The 22,988-nt window shown below is 33.5% G+C and overlaps 1 protein-coding gene across 10 annotated transcripts in view; it reads right to left on the minus strand.

Moving 5' to 3' along the window:
* Nucleotides 1–22,988, minus strand: part of SHPRH (SNF2 histone linker PHD RING helicase) — an 86,323-nt gene that overhangs the window by 38,240 nt on the left and 25,095 nt on the right. For all 10 annotated transcript variants that reach the window (XR_004029377.1, XR_004029378.1, XR_004029376.1 and 7 more), the window contains 12 exons: nt 18,867–19,030; nt 18,495–18,751; nt 16,603–16,724; nt 10,755–10,843; nt 9,775–9,867; nt 8,311–8,418; nt 7,260–7,402; nt 6,274–6,447; nt 5,901–5,963; nt 4,787–5,012; nt 2,966–3,109; nt 1,744–1,845 (listed from right to left, as the gene is read on the minus strand). Coding sequence is in view for 7 of the 10 variants with exons in the window: in XM_030809800.1 (XP_030665660.1) it covers nt 1,744–1,845; nt 2,966–3,109; nt 4,787–5,012; nt 5,901–5,963; nt 6,274–6,447; nt 7,260–7,402; nt 8,311–8,418; nt 9,775–9,867; nt 10,755–10,843; nt 16,603–16,724; nt 18,495–18,751; nt 18,867–19,030 (1,685 nt within the window). In the remaining 3 variants the exon portion in view is untranslated. The remainder of the gene's footprint in view (nt 1–1,743; nt 1,846–2,965; nt 3,110–4,786; nt 5,013–5,900; nt 5,964–6,273; nt 6,448–7,259; nt 7,403–8,310; nt 8,419–9,774; nt 9,868–10,754; nt 10,844–16,602; nt 16,725–18,494; nt 18,752–18,866; nt 19,031–22,988) is intronic.

Raw genomic sequence — 22,988 nt, forward strand, 5'->3', positions numbered from 1 at the left:
CAGATATTGTTAAAGTGCTTTTAAGAAAAGCTTATATACATTTATATTTCCATTGGTAATGCATAAAATGTATCCATTCCCTGCCCTTTTTCACCACTGGGATGTGTAATCGTTTAAAAAATCTGTGCCTACTTGTTGGCAGAAAATAGCACCTGTGTAATTTGATTTTCCATCATTATAGATTAAATGCTTTTTCTTTTATTAATAGCCAAATTGGATTTTCCTAGGTAGAATATATCCTTAAAATTTTAGGTTTTAAAAAATATTTTAACATATAAACAATGATGTACAAGATAACTGTCTTTTTATTTTGACTATCATATTTAAATTATATAAATCTTACATTTAAAAAACTTATGCCCAGGAATGTTGAGACATTTTTCCTAAGTGTTATCTTCTTTTTTTGGGATGGAATCTCACTCTGTTGCCTAGGCTGGAGTGCAATGGCGCAATCTCAGCTCACTGCAACCTCTGCCTCCCAGGTTCAAGCGATTCTCCTGCCTCCGCCTCCTGAGTAACTGGATTACAGGCGTGCGCTACCATTCCAGCTAATTTTTTGTATCTTTAGTAGAGACGGGTTTCACCACGTTGGCCAGGCTGGTCTCAAACTCCTTGGCCTGTCAAAGTGTTGGGATTACAGTAGCGTGAGCCACCATGCCCGGCCTGTGTTATCTTCTTAATGTTAGCAATTTGCATGAAACTTTTTAATTTTTTTCTTCTTTTTATCTTTCAGAATAAGTGTTGATAATCATAACAGTAATAATGATCTTAATAATGTTAATAGCAGCAAAAACCTAGAAAGTGTTTAACAAAGCAGAAACTACTCTAGCATTTTACATGTATTAATTCACATAATCTTCAAGACAGCTCTATACTATAAAGTAGTGTTGACATCATTCTCATTTTACTGATGATGCAAGGAAAGGTGAATAACTTAAATAAAGTCATGTATCTAGAAAATAGTTGAGTCATGATTCAAAATTGGGCTGTCCAGTTCCAAAGTCTACCTTCTTAGTCATCATGCTATATCTATAATGAATGTCTAACTTTTCATTTTGTCTTGAGATTTACTGATTCACTTAAGTATATGTTATACCAGTTTCCAGAACAATTCAAATCTATATCTTGTCCTCACTTGCCCTATCCAAATATTTACTATGGTATCTTGCCCCTAGAAGGTTCTCTGCCAATTAGCCAAATATGAATTCTTGCAATAAAATGAAATTATATTTAATCAATGACCCACCAATTCATCAGTGTCCAGTATAATACTTAGATCATAACTCAGAACATGTGTCTTGAATTACACTTAATATTTGAAGTCTACGTTTATTACCATTATTACTCTGATTTAGTAGCTTTCCAAACACACTTCACAGTTTCAAATAACAAATTACAACATACTTTTGTATTTATGAATGAATGCATGTGTATAAATTGCATTATGCCAGTTTCACCAAGAGATATGTTGTAATACTTTTACTATTCAAGGCTTTGAACTACAGTCCATTTACATTGTTCTCTACTATCGAGTGCATGCCTTCTATATCATCTGCATAATTTCTATGGATACAATATTCTTTTGTGATCTCTGAAGCTATTGTAGAGACATAGGTAGTGTTCTGACTCATATAATACAAAATACTAATTACAACAATTTGCACCATTAATTATGAAAGGAGTCACTAAAGTGGTTTATGATAATGCAGCATAGGAAAAAGTAGCATGTCTTAGAAACAATACCTTCTCCAAATTAGTTAGGTAAAGAAGCTGCCCAAGTTTTTTCTGAAGCTGTGATGTAGCAACGGCTTTATCATTTAGTAGTTTTATTCGGTTTTGTTCTACCTAAAGAAAATAAAAATAAAAACCTCTTTATTCTTTCAGAAAGATAGTTAAATTATATTAAATATGGACAATTCTCCAGTAATACAAATGTATTCTGTTTTTAAAAAAACCTATTTACATTCTAAAACCCAAGTTTTCAAATTGAATACTAGATAATATATTTCAAATGATTTTTTTTTTTTTTTTTGCTTTATGAAAGGCACAATTCAATGCAGAGTTCTTTTAAACAGGAAGTGTCCCTATGTACCTGAAGTCAGATAAAAATAAACTCAAATTCTATTATGTACCATTTTTTTCAGTAATATATACACAGGATAAAGAAAAGTTAAATGATTCGTTGTTCTGGCCTCAGTGATTTCATGAAATCCCGGAAAGAATTTCTCTGCCCTTCTTTCTTCTGTCCCCCGGTAGAATATAGCAGACAGAGAAGGAACACTCAAACAAGAGGAATTTATTTTCTCAGAAAAACTTCTTCAGAATTTACATGTAAGTGAGATCGTATATAATGAATATATATCTAAATTTTTCCAAGTTATAGTCTCCAAGCTGTACAGAAACAGACTTAAGGCACTAAACAAATAAGGAATAAAAATGAATTACAAAGGAAATAATATCTTTTAATGGAGAATAAAAGAGATTGGTAGAGTAATGTTTTTAAACTTGAGTTACAAAGACAAATTTATTAGAAGGTAAGTTGTTAATATTAGTTCATCATTAGCAAAAGAAACACCGCAAAAGAAAAGGTTTCAGTTGTTTTTAAGGAAGATTTTTCTAGTTCTGATAAAACTGAGGTCACAGAAAATGTCTAAAAAGTGACTGAGAATATCTATTGGTCTTAAGCACATACAAGGTTTTAAACTCAAAAACAGATGAATGTGCAACCTGGAGAGAAACAAGATGCACCAAAATAGTGAACGCTAAGCATGTAATAGATATGAAATTGCTCATCTTCAACCATTTTTGATCTACAAAGACAATTTTCTATGGGTCAAGTTAAAAATGGAGATTAAATACACACTTATAGTAGAGCTCAGTGTCCTGATTCTGCCTTTTCTATGGGTCTTGGATATCTGTGACATCTGCTTGCTGTTCCCTTTTCTGTGATTTACTTGCCAATTACCTCATGTGGTTCAATGATATGCAGAACAGGCGGATTAGGCTTTGGCTCCCTAGGATCACGCACTCTTAGTCGTTCTGTAGCCATTGCAAGTTCATCAACAGCAGACACACGATTCCTCAGAGCCATCCAATATTCATGAAGCAACTGAAGGAACAGAAAAGACAAACACAGTGGTAAAGCATGTAATTAAAACTGGTTAAAACCACCAAGATGTGCCTGAAGCAAAAGTCTTCAGTGAGATCTTACATTTTTTCGCTATGTGTCTAAAGTACAAGTAGTTCCTGGGGTCATTTTTAGGATGAAATGTGAATGAAAAAAATCTCTACAGGACACTGCCTCTTTAGATTCTCAGTAACAGAATACAACGATTTCTTGGTAAGACCAAAAATCTTTATAAAGTCCAATTTTAGGCTGACAGAATCTCTTCTCTGTTTTATTTTTTAAAAATAGTTTTATTATAACATATTTCACATATTCAACTCTGTATAAATGGCAACAAGAATACTAAAATATACAATCAAGTACCCATCATCTAATTGAAGAAAGAATAATATGAATTCCTTGGAAAGGCTCTGCGTATTCTTTCTCAACTGTATCACTCTTTCCTCACATATTCCTCCTTCAGTACCCAACCACGGGGCAACGACTATTCTGAATTATACTTATCCTGCTACACTTTTCATTGAACTTATACTATGTGAAACATATTCTTAATAATTCAGTTACATATGTTTCTGAAATTCACAGAAATGGCATCAATCAGTATACATTTTTTGACAGGCTCTCTTCACTGACTTTACATTTTGAGGTAGATCTGGTGGATATATACAGCAGGAGTTCATTCAATTGCTCTTCTGTGAAAAGGTCTGCAAAGTTATGCAGAAAAAATGTACCAAGACCTGGGAGAACTGCACAATAAGCTCTCTTCTGGACAAAGGGCATGTGGCCAAACTGAGTCAAAAGGAAGAATACAGGGGCAACTGAACATCGTATGAAACACTTCTTCCAAGGCTTACTGTAATTAACTGTGTTAACGTGCTTTGTATTCACATGAGTAATGTGTGAGAAAAACATTATTATAAACCAATGATTTTGATGTTATAAATGTATTCCCCAATTTATGACATATGAACTGATAGTACAAATAACTATATTCCTGCATAAAAATTTTTATCCTACTTTAAAAAGCAAGACTTTTAAAAAAAGAAATTGAATAAAAATGTCATTATAAATAAAACACTTCTTTCCTTCCTCTACCTATGTCACCTGTAAAGCAGTGCAATGGATAACTAATCCAAATAAAACAATAATTGAAAATTAATTGTGAAATCTCAAGTACAGAGTTATAATATGAAGGAATCATTAAAGTACAAATATGAAAGGGCATATTGGGCTTTATTCATTGGAATGGTTTCCAAACTTATAGGATGAGAAGTATTTACTATGTTCCCCAATCTTTAAGGTAGTTGATGCTTGCTTGTTATTCACAGAACAAAAACAAAACTCTCATTTCATATAATAGCAGTGGAAGATCAAGCTAATAATAGAATGAACACACTTTCACGGCTAAACAAAAAGTTTCATATAAGTTCCAGTTTAATAATGATTTTCTTTTAGTAATTTAATAAATGGAATGTCTTTGAGTATTATGGCATTTGCTATCCTTTATTACAACAGTTACATTTCAGGCAAAGAGAAATTATGCCACCTCAATCTCAAAAGAATATTTTAAAAAACTGGAGAGAGAAAAAAAGTAGCAGTTAAAATTGATGTAAAAAAGAAGAATTTTTAATTTTGGAAGGAAGTTTTAAAATACTATACCTTATATTCCTTCTTCCAGGCTTCAAAGAGATCCATTGAAGTGCTTCCTTCATCAACAAATTCAACATCAAACCTATGTGATTTTGCAAATGATAGTATTGCTTTCATAGATCGCTCTGTCTCACTTATTGCCCAGAGACCCCGGGTAGTGGTAGGTGCTCGATCATCCACCAGTCCTTCTTCATCTTCTATCATCTCCTCAAATATTGCAGTCTGGCCTTTGACTCTGAAAACATACCAGAAAAAAACAACAGTAACTGCTATCAGTTAGTGAAAAGCAACCTTCAATGTGAGTTCTAAAAGAACATGTTTGCAAGTCTTTGGAAAAACCAAAGCAACCCTGAAAAAGCTGAAAACATCATACATTTGGCCAGTTTCTTTTTTTTAATTCTATTATATCCACTATAATAAACAGAAAGACTACTGATTCATTTGCCACAACAACACAAAAATCTTGTTTTCTTCCTTGACGTGCAAAAGTGAACGTCTGGCAAGGAAATACTGGGGAAAATTTCTGTTTTAGAGAATTTATATCTGTTGGAGACGAATAAACAGAATTTGGATAGAAACAAGAAGAAATGTATTATTTACTTCAGTAATAACAGAAAAAGATTTGACCTAAAATAGAATAGTAACACATCTGGATGAAAGTGGACACATTTATTATTCTAACAAGCTTCCCTTTGAGAAGCCAGGTGTTTGTGACAATGTTTACTTATGGTTTTATTAAAGTAATAACATATTTGATTGTGTCATTCTTTATTCTTGAAGAAGTTATGCCGGACATTATGAGTTCTACCTTGAATAGTAGTAAAATGCTAGCAAAATCTGTATAATTCAAATCCATTGGACTCTAGAGTCAGGGATTTTACCACTCTGCAAAACTGCATCTCAATTAATTATATATTACTACACTATGAACATTTAGAGGGTAACTGCTGGATAGGTAAAACTGGGCATATTAAACAATCAAATACCAAAGGTGTACTAATCAAATTAATTAAAGAAACAATATAATAAAGATTACTGTGGGGGAAAATATAGTCATATCAAATACTGAGTCTTGCAAAATGTTTCATTTTCTTGACGGGTAATAATCAAATAGAGAACTTACGTGTTGGAAAATAGCTTTGATTCATACTCTGTGAACAATTCATCAGCTTTACAAAAGACACAGCTGAAAAAAAAGAGATTAACAGAAATATTCACAAACATAACCAGCAATCTGGTAATTTTAAGGAGAAGCTTAATATTTTGACTTCATTTTTCTTTCTACTAGATATGCCATTTTAGAAAAAAAAAATCACATGGTTTTTCATACCTTGTCCTTGAGACTTTTTCTTTAAATTAGATTAATACATCTCTTTCTACTTCTATCTCAATTAAAATAAAAAAACCTTTACTATATGAGTCAATTGTTTCTTCTCTAAGAAATCTAGCTTAAAGAAATGGTACCATTTCATTGTATGATTTCTTCTATTACCTACCAGTTGAGAGGAAGTCTGGCTGGTCGGAGGTGGCAGACTGTTGCAGACTCAATAACATTACGAGATGGAGGTCCCTCCAGGTTTTTTACAGCCTCTCTTACCAGCTTCTGGCATTTATTTAGCTCTTCCATTTGTGTTGTAAGTAAGAACTGAAGACCTCTGCAATCACGGAACCTGATTCCCACACCAGCACCACACACAATACAAAGAAAACAATAATAGGTCAATTTCCTCAAATTCAGAAAATGGTTGCCAAACAAAGTGTTAAAGAAACTGTTGGCTGTTTTTTTTTTTTCTTTTTTAACCAGGAACATCTGAGTGAGTTTTCCTTCAGAGTGTATTCAAAGTATAATATTGGGCTGTCTACTGTAAAAGATACCAAAAAAATTTGATAGTCCTGTGCTCAGGAACTGAAAAAGAGCATGAAAAATGTATGTCTGTCTCAGATATCTTTGAAAGTGTACAACTGCCACATTCTTCCGTTTTAAGCCTGATTACAGACAGCCCTCCTGACATCCTTGCTCTATATGAGGAGGTGCCTGCAGGATGAAACATAAAAGCAGAATATTGGGAAGAAAGAAGAAAAATGGCTAAGAGTTATATTCCTTGGTTGAATATATATATATATGTATATATACTTAATTAAATCTGTAATTATGCACTATATATGAGGAACTTTGCCAAGCACTTTTCCTGTATAATTTCAATAGCTACTAATGTGCTCACATTATGAAGGGTAAAATATTAAAGTAACTAAAGTAATAAAGGTATGTGGCAGTTAGGAGTTAAACCCAATTATAGTATCTATAACCATTTTGATAAAGTGTGAATAAAAAAGGCTGCAAAAAAGAAGTACGAATGTGTCTGTATAGGTTTATGAATGGAGAAAAAAGGCCGATAATAATGAGAAATTAGAAACTAGAAAATACAAGGATTTCTTTGCTTTTAAAGTTATAAGTAGATACTTTCTCTTCCTGTTTTCTTACTTCTCTGACATAGAAAGCTTGCCAGTTTGTTGCTTGTAGTTGCTGGTTATTTCATTTCGCACTCGCTGAACTAGCTCCTCGTCAATAGTAAATTCTATTGCTCTGTGGATCACATTTAGCCACCAAGGAGAATTAGAATGAATCTGTAAAAAAGGTAGCAGTTAATCAATTAATATATTTTTTTTAGTACTCACTAAGCTTCCATCACTGGGCAGGGTGATGCCAAAATTCAAAGAAAGTAATAAATGCTATTCTCAAAGGGACTATCACAGAGGGGAGACGAGTATACATATTCCATGTACAATGCTCACTTCCTCTTTTGAAAATACAATTAAAGAGAAACCCCTATTTCCTAACTACTCTGGATAAATGAGAATTTATTGAATGCATTTATATAACAAAGCTGTAACTAAAAAAACTGTTTACGCCAAATGAAAATTCAATACTCATTCTACATATGTGAAAAGGTCACAGGTCTCTTTATCAGCATAAGAAAGAAAGCATTCATTCTAATCTTTAACTAATTGAACTAGATTCTACTTAATGAATAATCCACGATAACTAACAAAATTATATCCCAGAATACTAAATAATGAATGAATTAGAAAGACAAAAATTTGCAACACCTGATTTAAAAACTGAAAATAAAAGTGTATTTGTGTAACCTCTTTAGATTTTGCTACTGATTTCATAAAACTGAAATTTTAGAAATGACAAGTGGTATATATTCTGCAGGAAAAATACTTGTGGTTCTAACGTATTAACATTTTAAAACATCTCAGAAACAAGATAAAAAGGAGGTTATAGAAGTCTTTACTTTCTTCAAAAGACAACTGTTATATACTCAAGGTAAGAGAAAACCCATGAGTTCAAAAGAAAGAGAACTCAAAATAGTTGACTTATTTATGCATCTGTTGTGGGTCAGGCAATGTGCTAGGTGCTAAGGATTCCAAAATGTATACGAAATTCAAGTTTCTCCCCACCAAAAAGCCAAAACTCAAAATGATATCTGGAGACAAATACAAGTAAGAAACACTGCATTTTGGCGTACCTTTCTTTGAAGCTCATGGATGGTCTGCTGCACAGGATATAAAGCTTGCTGGGCTTCAGCAACTTCTGTATTACACTTGCTCATATAGTGCTCTCGCAGCTGTTTGGCCTGTGTTGAAACAGAAAATATAAACTTTCACTCCCAATCTAGAATATAATTCAGTATGATGTTTCAAGAAGAATGGGTCATTTTATACATTTAAAGCTACTTAACTGCATTTAAACATAAAAGTACAAGTATACTGTAGAGAACATAAAAGTCACACTAAAAATTCCTTATATATGGAAGTTAACAAAATTTACCTGTCCAAGTAACAAAATTTAAGAAACACCAAAGATTTGTTTGCCAAATTTTTATTTAAATTTTTTTTTAGTTAGATAAGCAAAGAGGGGAAAAAAAGAACAGTAATATTTCAAATGATAGGCAAAGCAAAGGCACCTTTCTAAAATTTGGCTAATTTAGTTATTAAAATTTCTTAGTTACTGCAGTTTAAAAATAATCCTTGAGAATATACAGTAATATAGGTGCTAGGAACTGAATTTTGTTTCCCCAAAATTCATATGCTGAAGCCCTAAGAAAGTAGATTTTAAATGTTCTCACTACACACACACACACACACACAAATAAAAATAAAAAGAGAGGAAACAGGTAATCGATATGTTAGTTTGATTTAGCTATTCTAGTGTCTCCATATATCAAAACATCACTCTCTACTCATAAATATATAAAATTTTTGTTAATTAAAATAGTTTGCCAGGGCACCTCCGCACCCAAAACAACCAGTGCAAAAAGGCTGTGCGTATTTATATAATCTCATTTTTTATCCTGTTGACTCAAATAAAGGCTCCATTTACAGGTTCGATACATTTCAAACATACCTACTCTTTTGATTTTAGCTCTTTAATGTTTAACAACACAAAAATCCCTGGAAGAATCTGCATAATAAGCTATTAACAATTTATAGTAAAATAATTTATAATATCACTCTTTTCGATGTCATTCTTTTCAAAAACAGGCAACATTTTTTGTAGAGGAAACTTCTTTGAGAGAACTACCACGAAAAATCTGACTTTATTTACCCCCTTAAAAAATACACAGAAATGTGGAGAAAGTGCAAAAGTTTGTATATTTACTAAGCTACATCTTTTGTAGATCTGCCATGAGATCAAAGTTTCCTTTTTAAAACTCATTTATTTACATCCCGTTCTGTTGGCTACCAACAGCCACATCTATAACCAGCGTTTATCAGATAACTGCAGGTAGATCAGCAGAGAAGCCAAATAATACGTACTGCTGCCATTCTCTGCTACCCAAAATCACAACAAAATTTGAAACATCAAAGTAACAGGAAAACATGATTACATTTATTTATATGTTGTATGTCCTAGGATATATCAACTATATGGAGCATAAAGTTTGAAGAAAATATACTTTTATAGACAGAATGAAAAAAATAATAATTACTTCTTCCTCAAGTCGGCCATCACGCAAGGTAGGTGGTATCCCTGGGTGCCTGGCTATCAACAATTCCATCAAGTTATGGGTAGCATGAAGTCTCTACAAACATATCAAAGGCAATAATTATGATAGTCAATGCAGAAGACTCTGAAGAGAACCTAGTATTAATATGGCACACAGAACACTAACACCACATTAAGATCATATCACCAAATACTTTTCCTATAAAACAATCTGAGTACTACTACTTTGTTTTCTTTACTCAAGGGTGTTAAGCTCTAGGACCTGCCTTTTGTAACCCTTATCCATGCAGAATATAAGATTTATATTTAATTTTTCCTCTCCCTCCACTTTTCCATACATTCCTCTAAATATCCACTCTGATACCTGTGAACATGTTAGTCAGTCCCAAGGTCAATATTCTGAATGGTAATGACATCTTACCTGGGACTCAAACCTAAACTTGCCAAAATTAATAAACCCATCTCTACTTCCTATTTAGCTAGAGAGCCTTGTCTATATGAGTCAATGACAGATCCAAGAAGGGAAAGAGAAATAAGTGTTATAATTAAAATATCCAAATCTCCCTAAAGACCTCTAAAAATTATCATTAGATAGGTTTTATTGCTTAGTTCCTTTTCTTTTTAATGAAAACCATGTGAATAAACATGTTGATATTCATATGTAAAAGTGATAAAACTGACCTACTCTTGGAAGTACAAGTACTTTGAACTATTTTTAACTGTAGCTTATATAGACTTACCTTGTCAGGCTTGTGCCCAAAACTTCCCTGAATGGAATAGTAGTGATTCTCAAATGTTAGTGTACATACAAATCACCTAAAATACTTATTGAGAAGACTGAATCCCAAGTTTCACCCAGTGATTATGACTGTTTGTTACCATTTATCCTCTTAAACATTCAGAACAATTATTTTGTTTAAAAAACAAACAGAATACCTACGAAACTGTTTAGCCTTTACTTACTTGAAGTGAATCGGTTTTGAGTTTTCCTTTGTGTTCCTCCGAGGAGCGCAACACTTCTCTGTACAATTCTGCTGCCAAGGCATACTCACCTAAAGAATTAAAATGTATTTAAAGCATAAGAGAGTCACATATTTAGCTCCCAATGTCATCTAGTTGTCCATTATTTAAGAATACTGTAAAAATAAAACGTAATGATTATAACTATTTTTTTTAAGTAAAGAAATTTGACTTGGTATTAATATGATTGCCCAAGTTTTAAAAAAGGGTGAGTACGGTCCTTTTTTAATTCCATGGAATATAATGTTCTTATATTACATTTATAATGTTTTAAAATTATACTGAAATATGTTTATAATCAAGCCTGTTTGTAATGTTTTGAGATTATGCTATTGGATAAACTTTTAATTTAGACAAAAAAATTTCCTCTTGCTGAAGGGTGGCAATCAGTAGTCATTATGATGTCTGAAATTAAGGATAAACTTAAGGTAATTATAGATTATTTATAAAAAAAAATTTAAGACACTCTGACCAACCTACACATAATCATCAGAAAAATATACTATTCTTGGTCGCTATTACTGTTCTTGGTATTAGGCCAAATAATTTGCAATTAAAAACTTCATGTCAGAAACTCAGGGATCTCCCTCTTCTTCTGGTCACACAAACCATAGTTAGTCTGAGATGTATGCTGTTTTCTACTGTTCATAATTAGCACCTCATTCAAATAAAGCAATTCAAAAAGTATTGATTAAAGCACAGGCTGGCAAAGTATGGCCCATGGGTCATTTCTACCCTCTGCCTATCTGCTGGGCGCATCAGCTTAGAATGAATTTTACATTTTTAAATAGTTGAAAAAAAATCCAAAAAAAATATTTCGTGACATGTGAAAATTAAATTTCAGGGTCCATAGTTTTATTAGAACCTAGCTCTGCTCATTTGTTTTTATACTGCCTGTGGCTGCTGTTGTACTACAACAGCCAAGCTGATAGTTGCGCAGAGATCTTATGGCTTGCAATGCCTATGTATTATCTGCTTCTTTACACAGAAAGTTTGATGATACCTCAATAAAATAAGAGATGAACATTTTTAATGGCTTGAATAATAGACTCTATCTTAATTGCTGCTTGTAAAATTCAAGACAGGTAAATTATAAATACTATTAAAGTAAAAATCTAACACTGGCGAAACCATGCAATCCATACCAAAAAAAGGTACAGAGATGTTCTAGCTTTTATTTGCTGAGAAAGTTTTATTCCTAAGTATTACACATACTTGCTTTTAAAAAAAACTTCAAGCTGGTTTTATGAATATCATGTAATCAGGACCACGTTCATAGTTACAATGAGAGATATATATGCGCAAACCTTTGTAAATTTTGAAGTTGGTTCTTTTTTTAGCTCATATATAAGTTTACATACATATCTTAATTTTGGTAAAATATACATAAAATTTACCATCGCAGGCCTTTTTAAGTGTGTAGTTCAGTGGCACTATGTATATCCAGTGTTGTGCAAAACACCTAATTTAAAACAAATTTTTGGAACAACAGCTCTTATACCATTGCTTTATATCTAGTTCTATTAGTTAGCTAACACAAAGCTTTTTAAAACACACATTATCAAAGAAGTGTAGTCAGCCAATTTCTATTCCCTTTAAATAAGGGAGAAGATTATTTTCACAATAATAAAGTTACTTTATAACGTAGGCATTAACATTCAATTATCTTCACAGTGAGTTCTCTTTTTTTAGTTAAGAGTCTTGATTAAAGCTTTTCAAAGGACATTATGAATTCTATCAGTATTTATACTATCATTTATAGAGAATTCATTTAACAATTTTCTCTTCATAATTACCATACCTTTTACATAAAGTAAAGTGATTAAACTATAATGTAAAGCAGCTGAATTTGATCTATTCACTATAATTACCTGGTTTTTCATGTTTATTTTTAAAAAGACATGCTTTCTGAGGAAGATAAAAAAAACCCATATTCAATGTTATAAAGGTTTAAGTCAAATTTGGAAATCCCATTCTCAGCCACTTGATGGCGCTAATATTTCTAAGTAAACTGGTGGATTTGATATTGTCAAGCTAATTTTTGTCCAAAAATCATCTGCAGAAAACACAATGTTCAAAATTGGAATAATAAAATGTGTTTAATACCAGTCAAGGAGAATCTCAGAATATGTATTAATGCATCATACGTATTTATTTACATATAAGCAAATCTTTTAGAGTTTGAAATTAATTTTAGATTTCTTTTAAAAGTCAGACCTTCACTGTCTGATCTTCACATTAGAAGAATCTAATTTATGTAAGTTATATATGTAATGTTACTTTAAAAAATGAATATTGTTTAACATCACTATGAAGTTAATAAAAACTAAAAGCAGCAAATCTATTACAATTAAGTTGAAAATTACAATTAAATTCAGAAGGAACATGTCCTCTATTAATGGACTTTCTGGTGGGAGATTTCTCTTAATAATCAACAATACACTGCTAGATAAATTGAGGACTTTCTAGGGAATTCCCTAGAGGGAAGATTTGCACACAAAGTTACGTGTACTATATGTGAACAATTTAACAAGAAAATATAATAGGCCCTTTTCTATTAGATATTGATAACAGAATTTACATTGTGAGCAGGTTGAAAGTGGTAAGAATCTGAGGTAACCTTCATATTACCATAATCAATAACATCATTCTTCATCTCTGTTTTTATAAAGTTTTCAATGTGCTTCCACATTTTTTATTAAGAACAATAGTTGAGGTAAGTAAAGCACCTGTAATATTTTACTGACAAAGACACTGAAGATCAGAAATCTTGAACAATATATACCATTTCACAGGGTTCTAACTGCAGCATGTAAGAAGTCCCATCCTATTCAGTTCTTGTTTAGAGCTATTTCTACTCAGCTTCTGAGAATCCTTATAACTCTACCCAAGTATCTAGCACAGTAAGAGACACTTTCCATTTCTGGTTCTGTTATGCTAAAGAGCTAACAACTACAGACGGGCTACTCAAAGAGGCTTAATGTAAGAATATTTACTTATATTCTACAAAAAGCACACATTTCTTTGGGAAACTGATTTCTTTTACTTTTTCTTAAAATTTCTTAAGGTAGAAGCTGAAGTCTCCGATATGAAACTTTTTCTTTTCTAGTACATGTTTAATTCTATGAATTTCTTTTTAATAATTGATTTCCTGCATCCCACAAATTTTGATATTTCATTTTTATTCACTTCAAAGTATCTCCTACTTTCCCTTTTATTTTCTAACCCAAAGGTTTAGAAGTGTGTTAATTTCACAGCATTTGGGGACTTTCCAGTTTTCCTTCTGTTATTGGTATCTACCACTGTGGGCACAGAACACACTCTATAAGCATGATTCCTTTGAAATTTACTGCCTTGTTTTACAGCCCACAATATGCCCTATCTTCATATACATTTAATGTGTACTTAAAAACAATGTATATTCCTCTTTGGTTGGGTAGTCAATAAATACTGATTAATTGGTTGACAGCGGTGTTTGAACTATGTATGCCCTCACTTATTTTTTACTTATTCTATACATAACTGAGAGAGGGATGTAGAAATCTGACAATAATTATGCACTTGTTTATTTCTCATTATAATTCTATCAGTTTTTAGTATTTATTTTGAAACTCTTGTTTTAGGTACACTAATACTTAGAATTTTTTTCTCTAGTGATAAAGTAACACCCTTTATCCTTGGTAATATTCTTTGCTCTGAAATCTACTTTGGAAGCTCCAGTGGTACAATCAGTTAGCAGGCAGTATTAATAAGAAATCTACTTTACTTGATAGAAATATAGTGGCTTTATCTTTCTTTTGATTAGTGTTAACATATCTTTTTTCATCCTCTTACATTTGCATCTTTAAATATAAAGTAGGTTTCTTATAGAGAATATATTGATGGTTATTGTTTTTAATCCAGTCTGACAATCCAGGCCTCTTAATTGGGATATTTAGACCATTACAGTTTACGTGATCACTGATAAGCTTGTTTTTAAATCTACCATCTTGCTGTTTGTTTTCTAATCATCTCATTTGTTTTTTGCACCCTTTTTTCCTTTTTTTTTGAAGATTTTTTATTTATTATTTATTTATTATTATTTTTTTTTTTGAGATGGAGTCCCGCTCTGTAGCCCAGGCTGGGGTACAGTGGTGCAATCTCGGCTCACTGCAACCTCCGCCTCTGGGGTTCAAGTGGTTCAAGTGATTCTCCTGTCTCAGCCTCCCAAGTAGCTGGGTCTATAGGCGCATGCCACCACGCCCAGCTAATTTTTCTACTTTTAGTAGAGACGGGGTTTCACTATGTTGGCCAGGATGGTCTCGATCTCCTAACCTTGTGATCTGCCCACCTCGGCTTCCCAAAGTGCTGGGATTATAGGCATGAGCCACCGTGCCTGGCCTGATTTTTTATTTTTATCTATTCTTTTGGATTATTACCTCTAACTCCTTGTTGTATGTTAAAGTGGTGGCTGTAGGGTGTACATTCTTTGCTTGTCACAGTCTACCTTCATATAATATACCTCTTCATATATAGGATAATAATCTTACAATATTATACACCCATGTCTCCCCACACAGACTTTGTATTATTGCTTTTGCACATTGTACATTTACATGATATAAAACTCACTATATATATATATATATATATGTATTTTTTTCCTTTGGGGACTCCAACACATTTATATTAGGCCATGTGAAGTTGTCCACAACCTCACCGATGCTCTTTTCAAAATTTTCAGTCTTCTTCTTTTGTTTTTCATGTTGAAGAGTTTCTATCGCTATTCTATACTTTATTGATTTTTTTCTTAGGTGGTGTCTAATCTTCTATTTATTAAATGAATTTTCTATATTAGACATTGAAATTTTGATTTCCAGAAGTTTGACTGCATGTTTTCAATGTTTCCACTTAACACACTTCATCTTTACTCTTGAACCTAAGGAATACAGTTTTAATGTTTCTCATATTTATATGGAAAGATGTGTCTATATGGTGCTTATTAAAAGTGCCAGTTATATAACTTTGCTTCCAGCCAAGATAGAGTAACAGAGAATGGATTTACTCTTTCCTGTAAAAACTACAATAACAGGCAAAATATATGTAATGACAGTTTGTAAGATATTAGACCTAATGCAAAAAAAGTGATCCGTGAGAAATGGAGAAGCCACTAATACTCTTCCATGTAAATATAAGATGCTCTTTCTAAACTGCTTTAATTTTGTGCATAACATATAACACTGTAACTTTACACATATACATTCTGTGTGTGTGTGGGAGGGTGTGTGTGTACTTGTCACCCTCTGTAAGAATTTAAGGTCTGCAAGATCAGAGTTACTTTATTTACCATATCATCGTTACCTAGATTAGGTGTGGCACACAAATATTTGCTGAAAAAATGATCCTACAAACTATTATTTTTAAATCAATGAACAATAATTCCTTTAATGTGTCAAAATTTAACCATTTTTCTATTTCTAATCATTTGGACTGTTTACAGTTGTTTACTATTAAACTATTAAAGTCTAAGATTAACAACTTAAAGAGAAATCTGTGTATCCTCCTTTCCTTAAAAAAGAACTAAAAATGGAAATGTTTGGTTAAATCATATGTAAACTTTGAAGGTTTTCGAAACGTTCTATGAACTGCTCTCTATTAAGTTGAACCTATTTAAACTATATTCAGTAGTGTGTGAAAGTATCTTTTTGGGGGAAAAATCCCCCCCAAAAAATCAAAATCTATTTTTTCTATAATTAACCTTCCTCAGGAAGTGTTTGGAAGAATCAGAGATAACAAAGCAATCACCTTCTACCTTTAATAATATGAATGCCTGCTAAGCCATTGAGAGCACAAACTAGCTGTCGATGTGCTTCTTCACATTCAGTTCCACATTTCTTCTGCAAAGATGTCAGCAGCTCTTCCATTGTCATGGTGCTAAAAGAAAAGGTAGACTGTTCAAAACTAGAAAGAAAATCCCAAGTGTTACTTCAGTGGGAGTGTTATATCACACATGATCAAGAGTGTATGAGACTCGCAGTAGTTGTGGTATCTCTAGCATTTTTTTTCGCCTCAATTTTTACCATTATTTTTTCCCACATAAGTACCTTTATTTGATCACATCTTTTTTTAAGTTTTTCCCATTTCAGTAAAGGGAGAACAAAACTAGAAAAATCTTCTTCAAGTACAAAGTACAACATAATATATTTGAAATATTACAGGTATTAAAATGTAAGACTGACTCTGAATCCTAGCACTGCAACTTAATTAGAAAACCTCTTTGAGCCTGAATATTTTTTTAATCAGTAAAAAATGAAGATCCTCTAAGGTTAAATGCCATTCCTTCAAAAGGCTGTCTAACCTTAACCACTCATATATAAATTGTTTTCAGACTCTAACTGTACACAGCAATTTGTACGTATATCTTTTGAAATTTACCATGTTCACTTCATATTTTAGAAATCTGTAATTTTCATCATTTCCTTTATTTGTCTATAACCTGCTTAAAAGCAAAGACAAAACTGAATCCTTTTCTATCTTTTATAGCCAAAGGCTAGTTCCTGAGTTGCAGTCTGATTCACAAAAACTTTCTGGGACAATAGAGTATTATGAACACAAATTTCTTAATGTTCTCAGAATGAATAATCAGAGAGATAGAAAATATTTAATGGTAATCTAATTCCCTGATGTGGGAACTATGAAATAAAGTAAGAGCAAAAGCCTTTCATATCTGGAGTACAGCCAAAACCCTAAACAACAAAATAATAATTTTTAAAAAACCTCAACAATAATCCTAACTTTAAAAGAAGTGTTCAAGGCCAGGTGTGGTGGTTCATGCCTGTCATCCCAACAGTTTGAGAGGGTGAGACAGGAGGACTGCTTGGGGCCAGGTGTTCAGGATCAGCTCAGGCAACATATCGAGGCCCTGTCTCTACAAAAACATAAAATAGGCTGGGCGTGGTGGCTCACGCCTGTAATCCCAGCACGAGGCTGGGGCGGGGGGTGGATTACCTGAGGTCAGGAGTTCAAGACCAGCCTGACGAACATGATGAAACCCCGTCTCTACTAAAAATACAAAATTACCCAGGCGTGGTGGCACATGTCTGTAACCCCAGGTACTTGGAAGGGTGGGGCAGGAGAATTGCTGGAACCCAGGAGGCAGAGATTGCAGTGAGCTGAGATTGTGCCACTGCACTCTAGCCTGGGCAACAAGAGTGAAACTCCATCTCAAAAAATAAAATAAAATAAAAAATAAAAATAAAAATAAAAATAAAATAAAATAAAGTAAATAAAATAAAATAAAATAAAATAGTAGCTGGCTGTAGTAGTGTGCACTTGTAGTCTTAGCTACTTGAGAGGCTGAGGCAGGAGGATCACTTGAGCCCAGGAATTTGAGGCTGCCACTGTGAGCTATAATCACACCACTGCACTCCAGCTGGGAAACAGAGTGAGACCCTGTCTCAAAGAAAAAAAAAAAACAAAAATAAAAAACAAAAAACCAAACCCACTGCAAAAGAGAAATGCTCAAAACCATGAAAATAATTTTGATAATTCTCCATTGCAAATGAGGTTCCATACCAAAGAAAACCCTCTACACCATTAAAAATAACTGACAACTCAGTTACATGTCTCTGAATGAAACTGTGGGCCAGAAATATTGTCTATTATGATATATCAACTGCAATTTTAAAAAGTTGATAATAAAACCTTTTTTGGAGTGGCAAGAACTCTCCACGAACAGCCTGTGGGTGACAGCAGGCCTGTCTGAGCCTCAGCAATGGATACAGGATAGAGGTGACAGTCCTTCTGTCCAGGCTGCTGAGCTTCAGAGCCCAGTCAGAAATCTTCCTGAGTTTTACCACCGCATCCTGGCAGCACACCTCATGCTGACGGTGATAGAAATGCCTTTCCACTGGAGAAAAGTGGAGCCAGTGTATTTCTTCGGTTTGTGGTGGTATCTGGATCTGTGAAAAGGAGCAGGAAAAAAAAAAAAAGATGTCATCTAAAAATTTAACTTTCCATCCCAATTGTTTCTTTTCTCTTATAGTATCTTTATCAATAAAAACTTATTGTACTGACTTGGTCAATCACATCTTTCTTTGCAGACCTCCACAGTATCTTGGCAATAAAGCTGTAGAGATGCTGAGGATTCTTTTTGCAGTAAGGCCGATAGAGAAGTCGAACCCACCAGTGTTTGACACAGTAAGGTTCAATACCAAGAAAGACCACTAGCCCAAAAAGATCTGAAAAGAAAAAAATAAAGTACATTGAGAATAACTCTATTACTTCATTACCAGTTTGCAGAAGCGTTTCTACAGACATTACACAGCACATAGAACTTTCCATGAATTGAAATACAGGCTGTATAGGCTCTTAAATCTGAAATTCAATTCCAATTCCATTTATATTTATTGAGCATCTATTCTGCCCTAGGTTTTGTGCTAGGTGCTAAAATAATGTTAGGTTTATGGAACCATTCATTATACAAAGCTTATACTTAATTCAAAAATCTGAAATTTCTATCAGAAGTTAAACCAAAAAACCACTCAACTGAATGTACTTGGTAAGACATATATAAGAAATACCATGCTCTGAAACCAATAGATGAAAGATTTGCTGGATTGGAAAAAAGAATTTCTAATCACACAGATGACATGAAGAATATTCTCTGATGCAATATTCCTCATACCCTTTATCTAATAATTCTCCTAGAAGCCTAAGAGAGTAATAAAAATATAGATAAGATTTACTTACACAGTGATATTCATAGCAACAATATGTAGAAAAATGACTCAAATAAATAAATTATGGTAATCCCACAAAATAGAACTATTTTTCTTTTCTGATTCAGCATGCCTTGTATTTGTTAGCTTTAGAGCCTGAGACTTGTTTATCTCTTTACTGGGCACACTCAATTTTATATTCTATTCCCTTCCACCTGCCCACTTAACATACCCTAAACTGTTTTCCATATATTTATTTGTGAGGACTTATGAAAAACTGCTTCGGATATGATGTTAAGTGGAAAAAAAAAAGGAATATAAAATTGTGCATGCAAAATAAGCTCAAATATATAAACATCTATATAGAAAAGATTAGATGTGGTTTTGTCTTCAAATGAAGACTATGAGTGTAATTTTGTAATTTTCTTTTTGTTTTTTTTGAGACAAGGTCTTGCTGTTGCCCAGGCTCGAGTGCAGTGGCACCATCTTAGCTCACTGCAGCCTCAACCTCCTGGGCTCAAGTGATCCTCCCAAGTAGCTGAGATCGTAGGTGTGTGCCACCATGCCTGGCTAATTTTTTTATTTTCTGTAGAGACAGGGCTTCCCTATGTTGCCCAGGCTGATCTCGAACTCCTGGGCTCAAGTGATCCTCCCACCTCAGCCTCCCAAAGTGCTGGGATTACAGGTGTGAGCCACCATGTCTGGCTTGTAATTTTCTTTATACTTTTATGTACAGTTCAAATTTTTCCAAAATGGGCATATATTCTCTTCAGAAGCCATAAAATAATAATAAAAATATCCTTCCCACACCTACAACACTTATTCTGAAGATACTCAACAAATATTTAGATTGAATTAAGTTACCTTGATGGTTGCTGGGAGTTAGCAACATCTGAAAGAACCAACGCATCACTGCTATGCAAAGGTCCACAGATTTATATTTTTAGCTCAAATCAATTCAATTGCTGTATGTTACCTCTTTTTTGAGGTCCCAAAGCCGTCTCAAACTTGACTTGCCGAAATCTCAAATTCATAATTTTTTTTCTTTTTGCACACACATGCTTCATCTTTCTTTTTTTTTGAGACAGAGTCTTGCTCTGTCGCCCAGGCTGGAGGGCAATGGCGCAATCTCAGCTCATTGCAACTTCCGCCTCCCAGGTTCAAGCGATTCTCCTGCCTCAGCCTCCCAACTAGCTGGGATTACAGGTGCCCGCCACCATGTCCAGCTAATTTTTGTATTTTTAGTAGAGACAAGGCTTCATCATGTTGGCCAGGCTGGTCTCAAACTCCTGACCTCAGATGATCCACCCGCCTCAGCCTCCCAAAGTGCTGGGATTACAAGTGTGAGCCACTGACCCATGCTTCTTTTCTGGTAGTATTCACTGGGGAAACCAGTCACCATTCATGGATTTATGCAAGTCAGAAATCTTGGTATCTCCTGATCTGTCACTGAGGCTTGTTAATTTTGCCTTATCCACTTTTTTCTGTATCTTTAGGACAAACCTAGTCCAAATCAAAAGTGCCAGCACCACTTGCCTAGATTACTTCTTATAGACAATCAATTAATATCCTAACATCCACTCTTACCCTCTTCTAAACCACTCTCCACACTGCAACAAGAGTGATCTTTTGAAATACAAATCTAACCACAAAATGACCCCCAACCACTGTGTTTAAATCGTTTCAATAGCTCCTACTACTCTTAGGAAAAAAAATAAAATTCTTTAACAAGGCGAGTAACATCCTCCATGGTCCCATCTCTACCTACCTAGTCTCTCCATCCACCATCATCTCCCTAGCTCTTTACATTCTAGCCACGCTATTTCTGCCACATGATCTATTTACATTAATATTTTCTGTTTCTTCTACAATAGAGGATTTTTCCTTTTCCTCTTTACCTAGCTCATGTTAATGTTTCAGATCACAGCTCAGTTGTCAGCATCCCAATTGTATGTTATAGAACAAATTTTTTTTTAATGAAACCTGTTGTAGTTAGAATTTTCCATTTTTTTCATTTGTGAAAGTTATCTCAATTGCAATTTAATATTTATCTAAGTATTTAAGAAATATTTTAAGAAATATTTGTTCTCCTCTAAGCTGTAAGCTCAATAGAAAAGGGATCGTATGTACTTTTGCTCATCATCTGCTATGGTTTGAATGTATCCTCCAAAAGTTCATGTGTTAGAAGCTTAAACTCAGTGAACAATATTAGGAGGTGGGGCCTAATTATATGTGACTCAGTCATGAGGGTGGAACCCTCATAAGTGGATTAATGTCATTATCGTGGGAGCAGGTTAGTTATCTCAAGGGTTCGTTGTTACAAAGTGAGTCCAGCCCCTGGTGCTTCTCTCTATCTCATGTACTCCCTTCCACCTTCCACCATGAGATGATCCTCACCAGTTGCCAGTGTCATGCTCTTAGATGTGCCAGCCTCTAGAATTGTGAGTTAAATAGACTTCCCTTCTTTGTAGTTATCCAGTCTGTGGTATCCTAACAGCAAAAATCTGACTGAGATTCTATCCTACCTCACAAAGAAATAAATCAAATACATAAATAATAATAAATGAAATAATAAATGCATCACAAAGTACTTGTTAAAGTCAACACTTTCGAAGACACTAAAATAAATAAATGACTACATAAATGGAAAATAAAAACAACAAAAGCAGAAGTAGAAGCAGCTATCATTCATTGAATATTTAATATTTGTTAGGTACTGTGCTAAATCTTTTGTATACTTCATCATAATTCATCTTTAAAACACCTTATTTTATAGATAAGAAAAATAAGGACTTAAATGTTTAAGGAATTTGTTTATGAACGTACAACTAATAAGTCAGGATGTAAACCCCAGTTTTTATATTCCCCAAAGCCAATGCTTTCTGTATTATACAAATGAATACATTATGTAGACATAGGGTGTGGCGAGTGGAAGGAGTTAGGAAGCGTTCTTCCATATTTGACATTCCAAGTAGATGACATCATTTCAGTCTGGCAATTTCTGAAGACATTTCTGGGTGTCAGAATTGTAAGAGTGCTACCAGCATCTAGTGGGTAGAAGCTAAACATCCTAAAACATACAGGACAATTCCCAAAGAATAAGAATTATCTGGCCCCAAATGTCAATATGGCCAATGTTGAGAAACCCTAGTTTAACACAGAAAGAAAACAAATGAGACTTCCATGTCCAAATACAACATAGTAAGTCATGGACAGGCTAACATTCCTAGCGTGACAACTAGAAAAAAACCATTTAATTGCAAGAATCATAAAGATACCAGAGAGATATGGAAGCGAGGGGGAAAGACAAAATTCTAGAAAGTCTGGAAAAGCTCTTTTGGAGCTGAATTGGAACATGACGAAACTTGCCTTATTGTGCAAATATATTCATGGCTACATATACATGTCAAAAATTTTCAAATGTGGTATTTTAAATATTTAGTTATATTATATGTCATTTATATCTCAATGAAGTTCA

Source organism: Nomascus leucogenys, chromosome 3 (assembly GCF_006542625.1).
Source record: "Nomascus leucogenys isolate Asia chromosome 3, Asia_NLE_v1, whole genome shotgun sequence".
Taxonomy (NCBI): Eukaryota; Metazoa; Chordata; class Mammalia; order Primates; family Hylobatidae; genus Nomascus; species Nomascus leucogenys.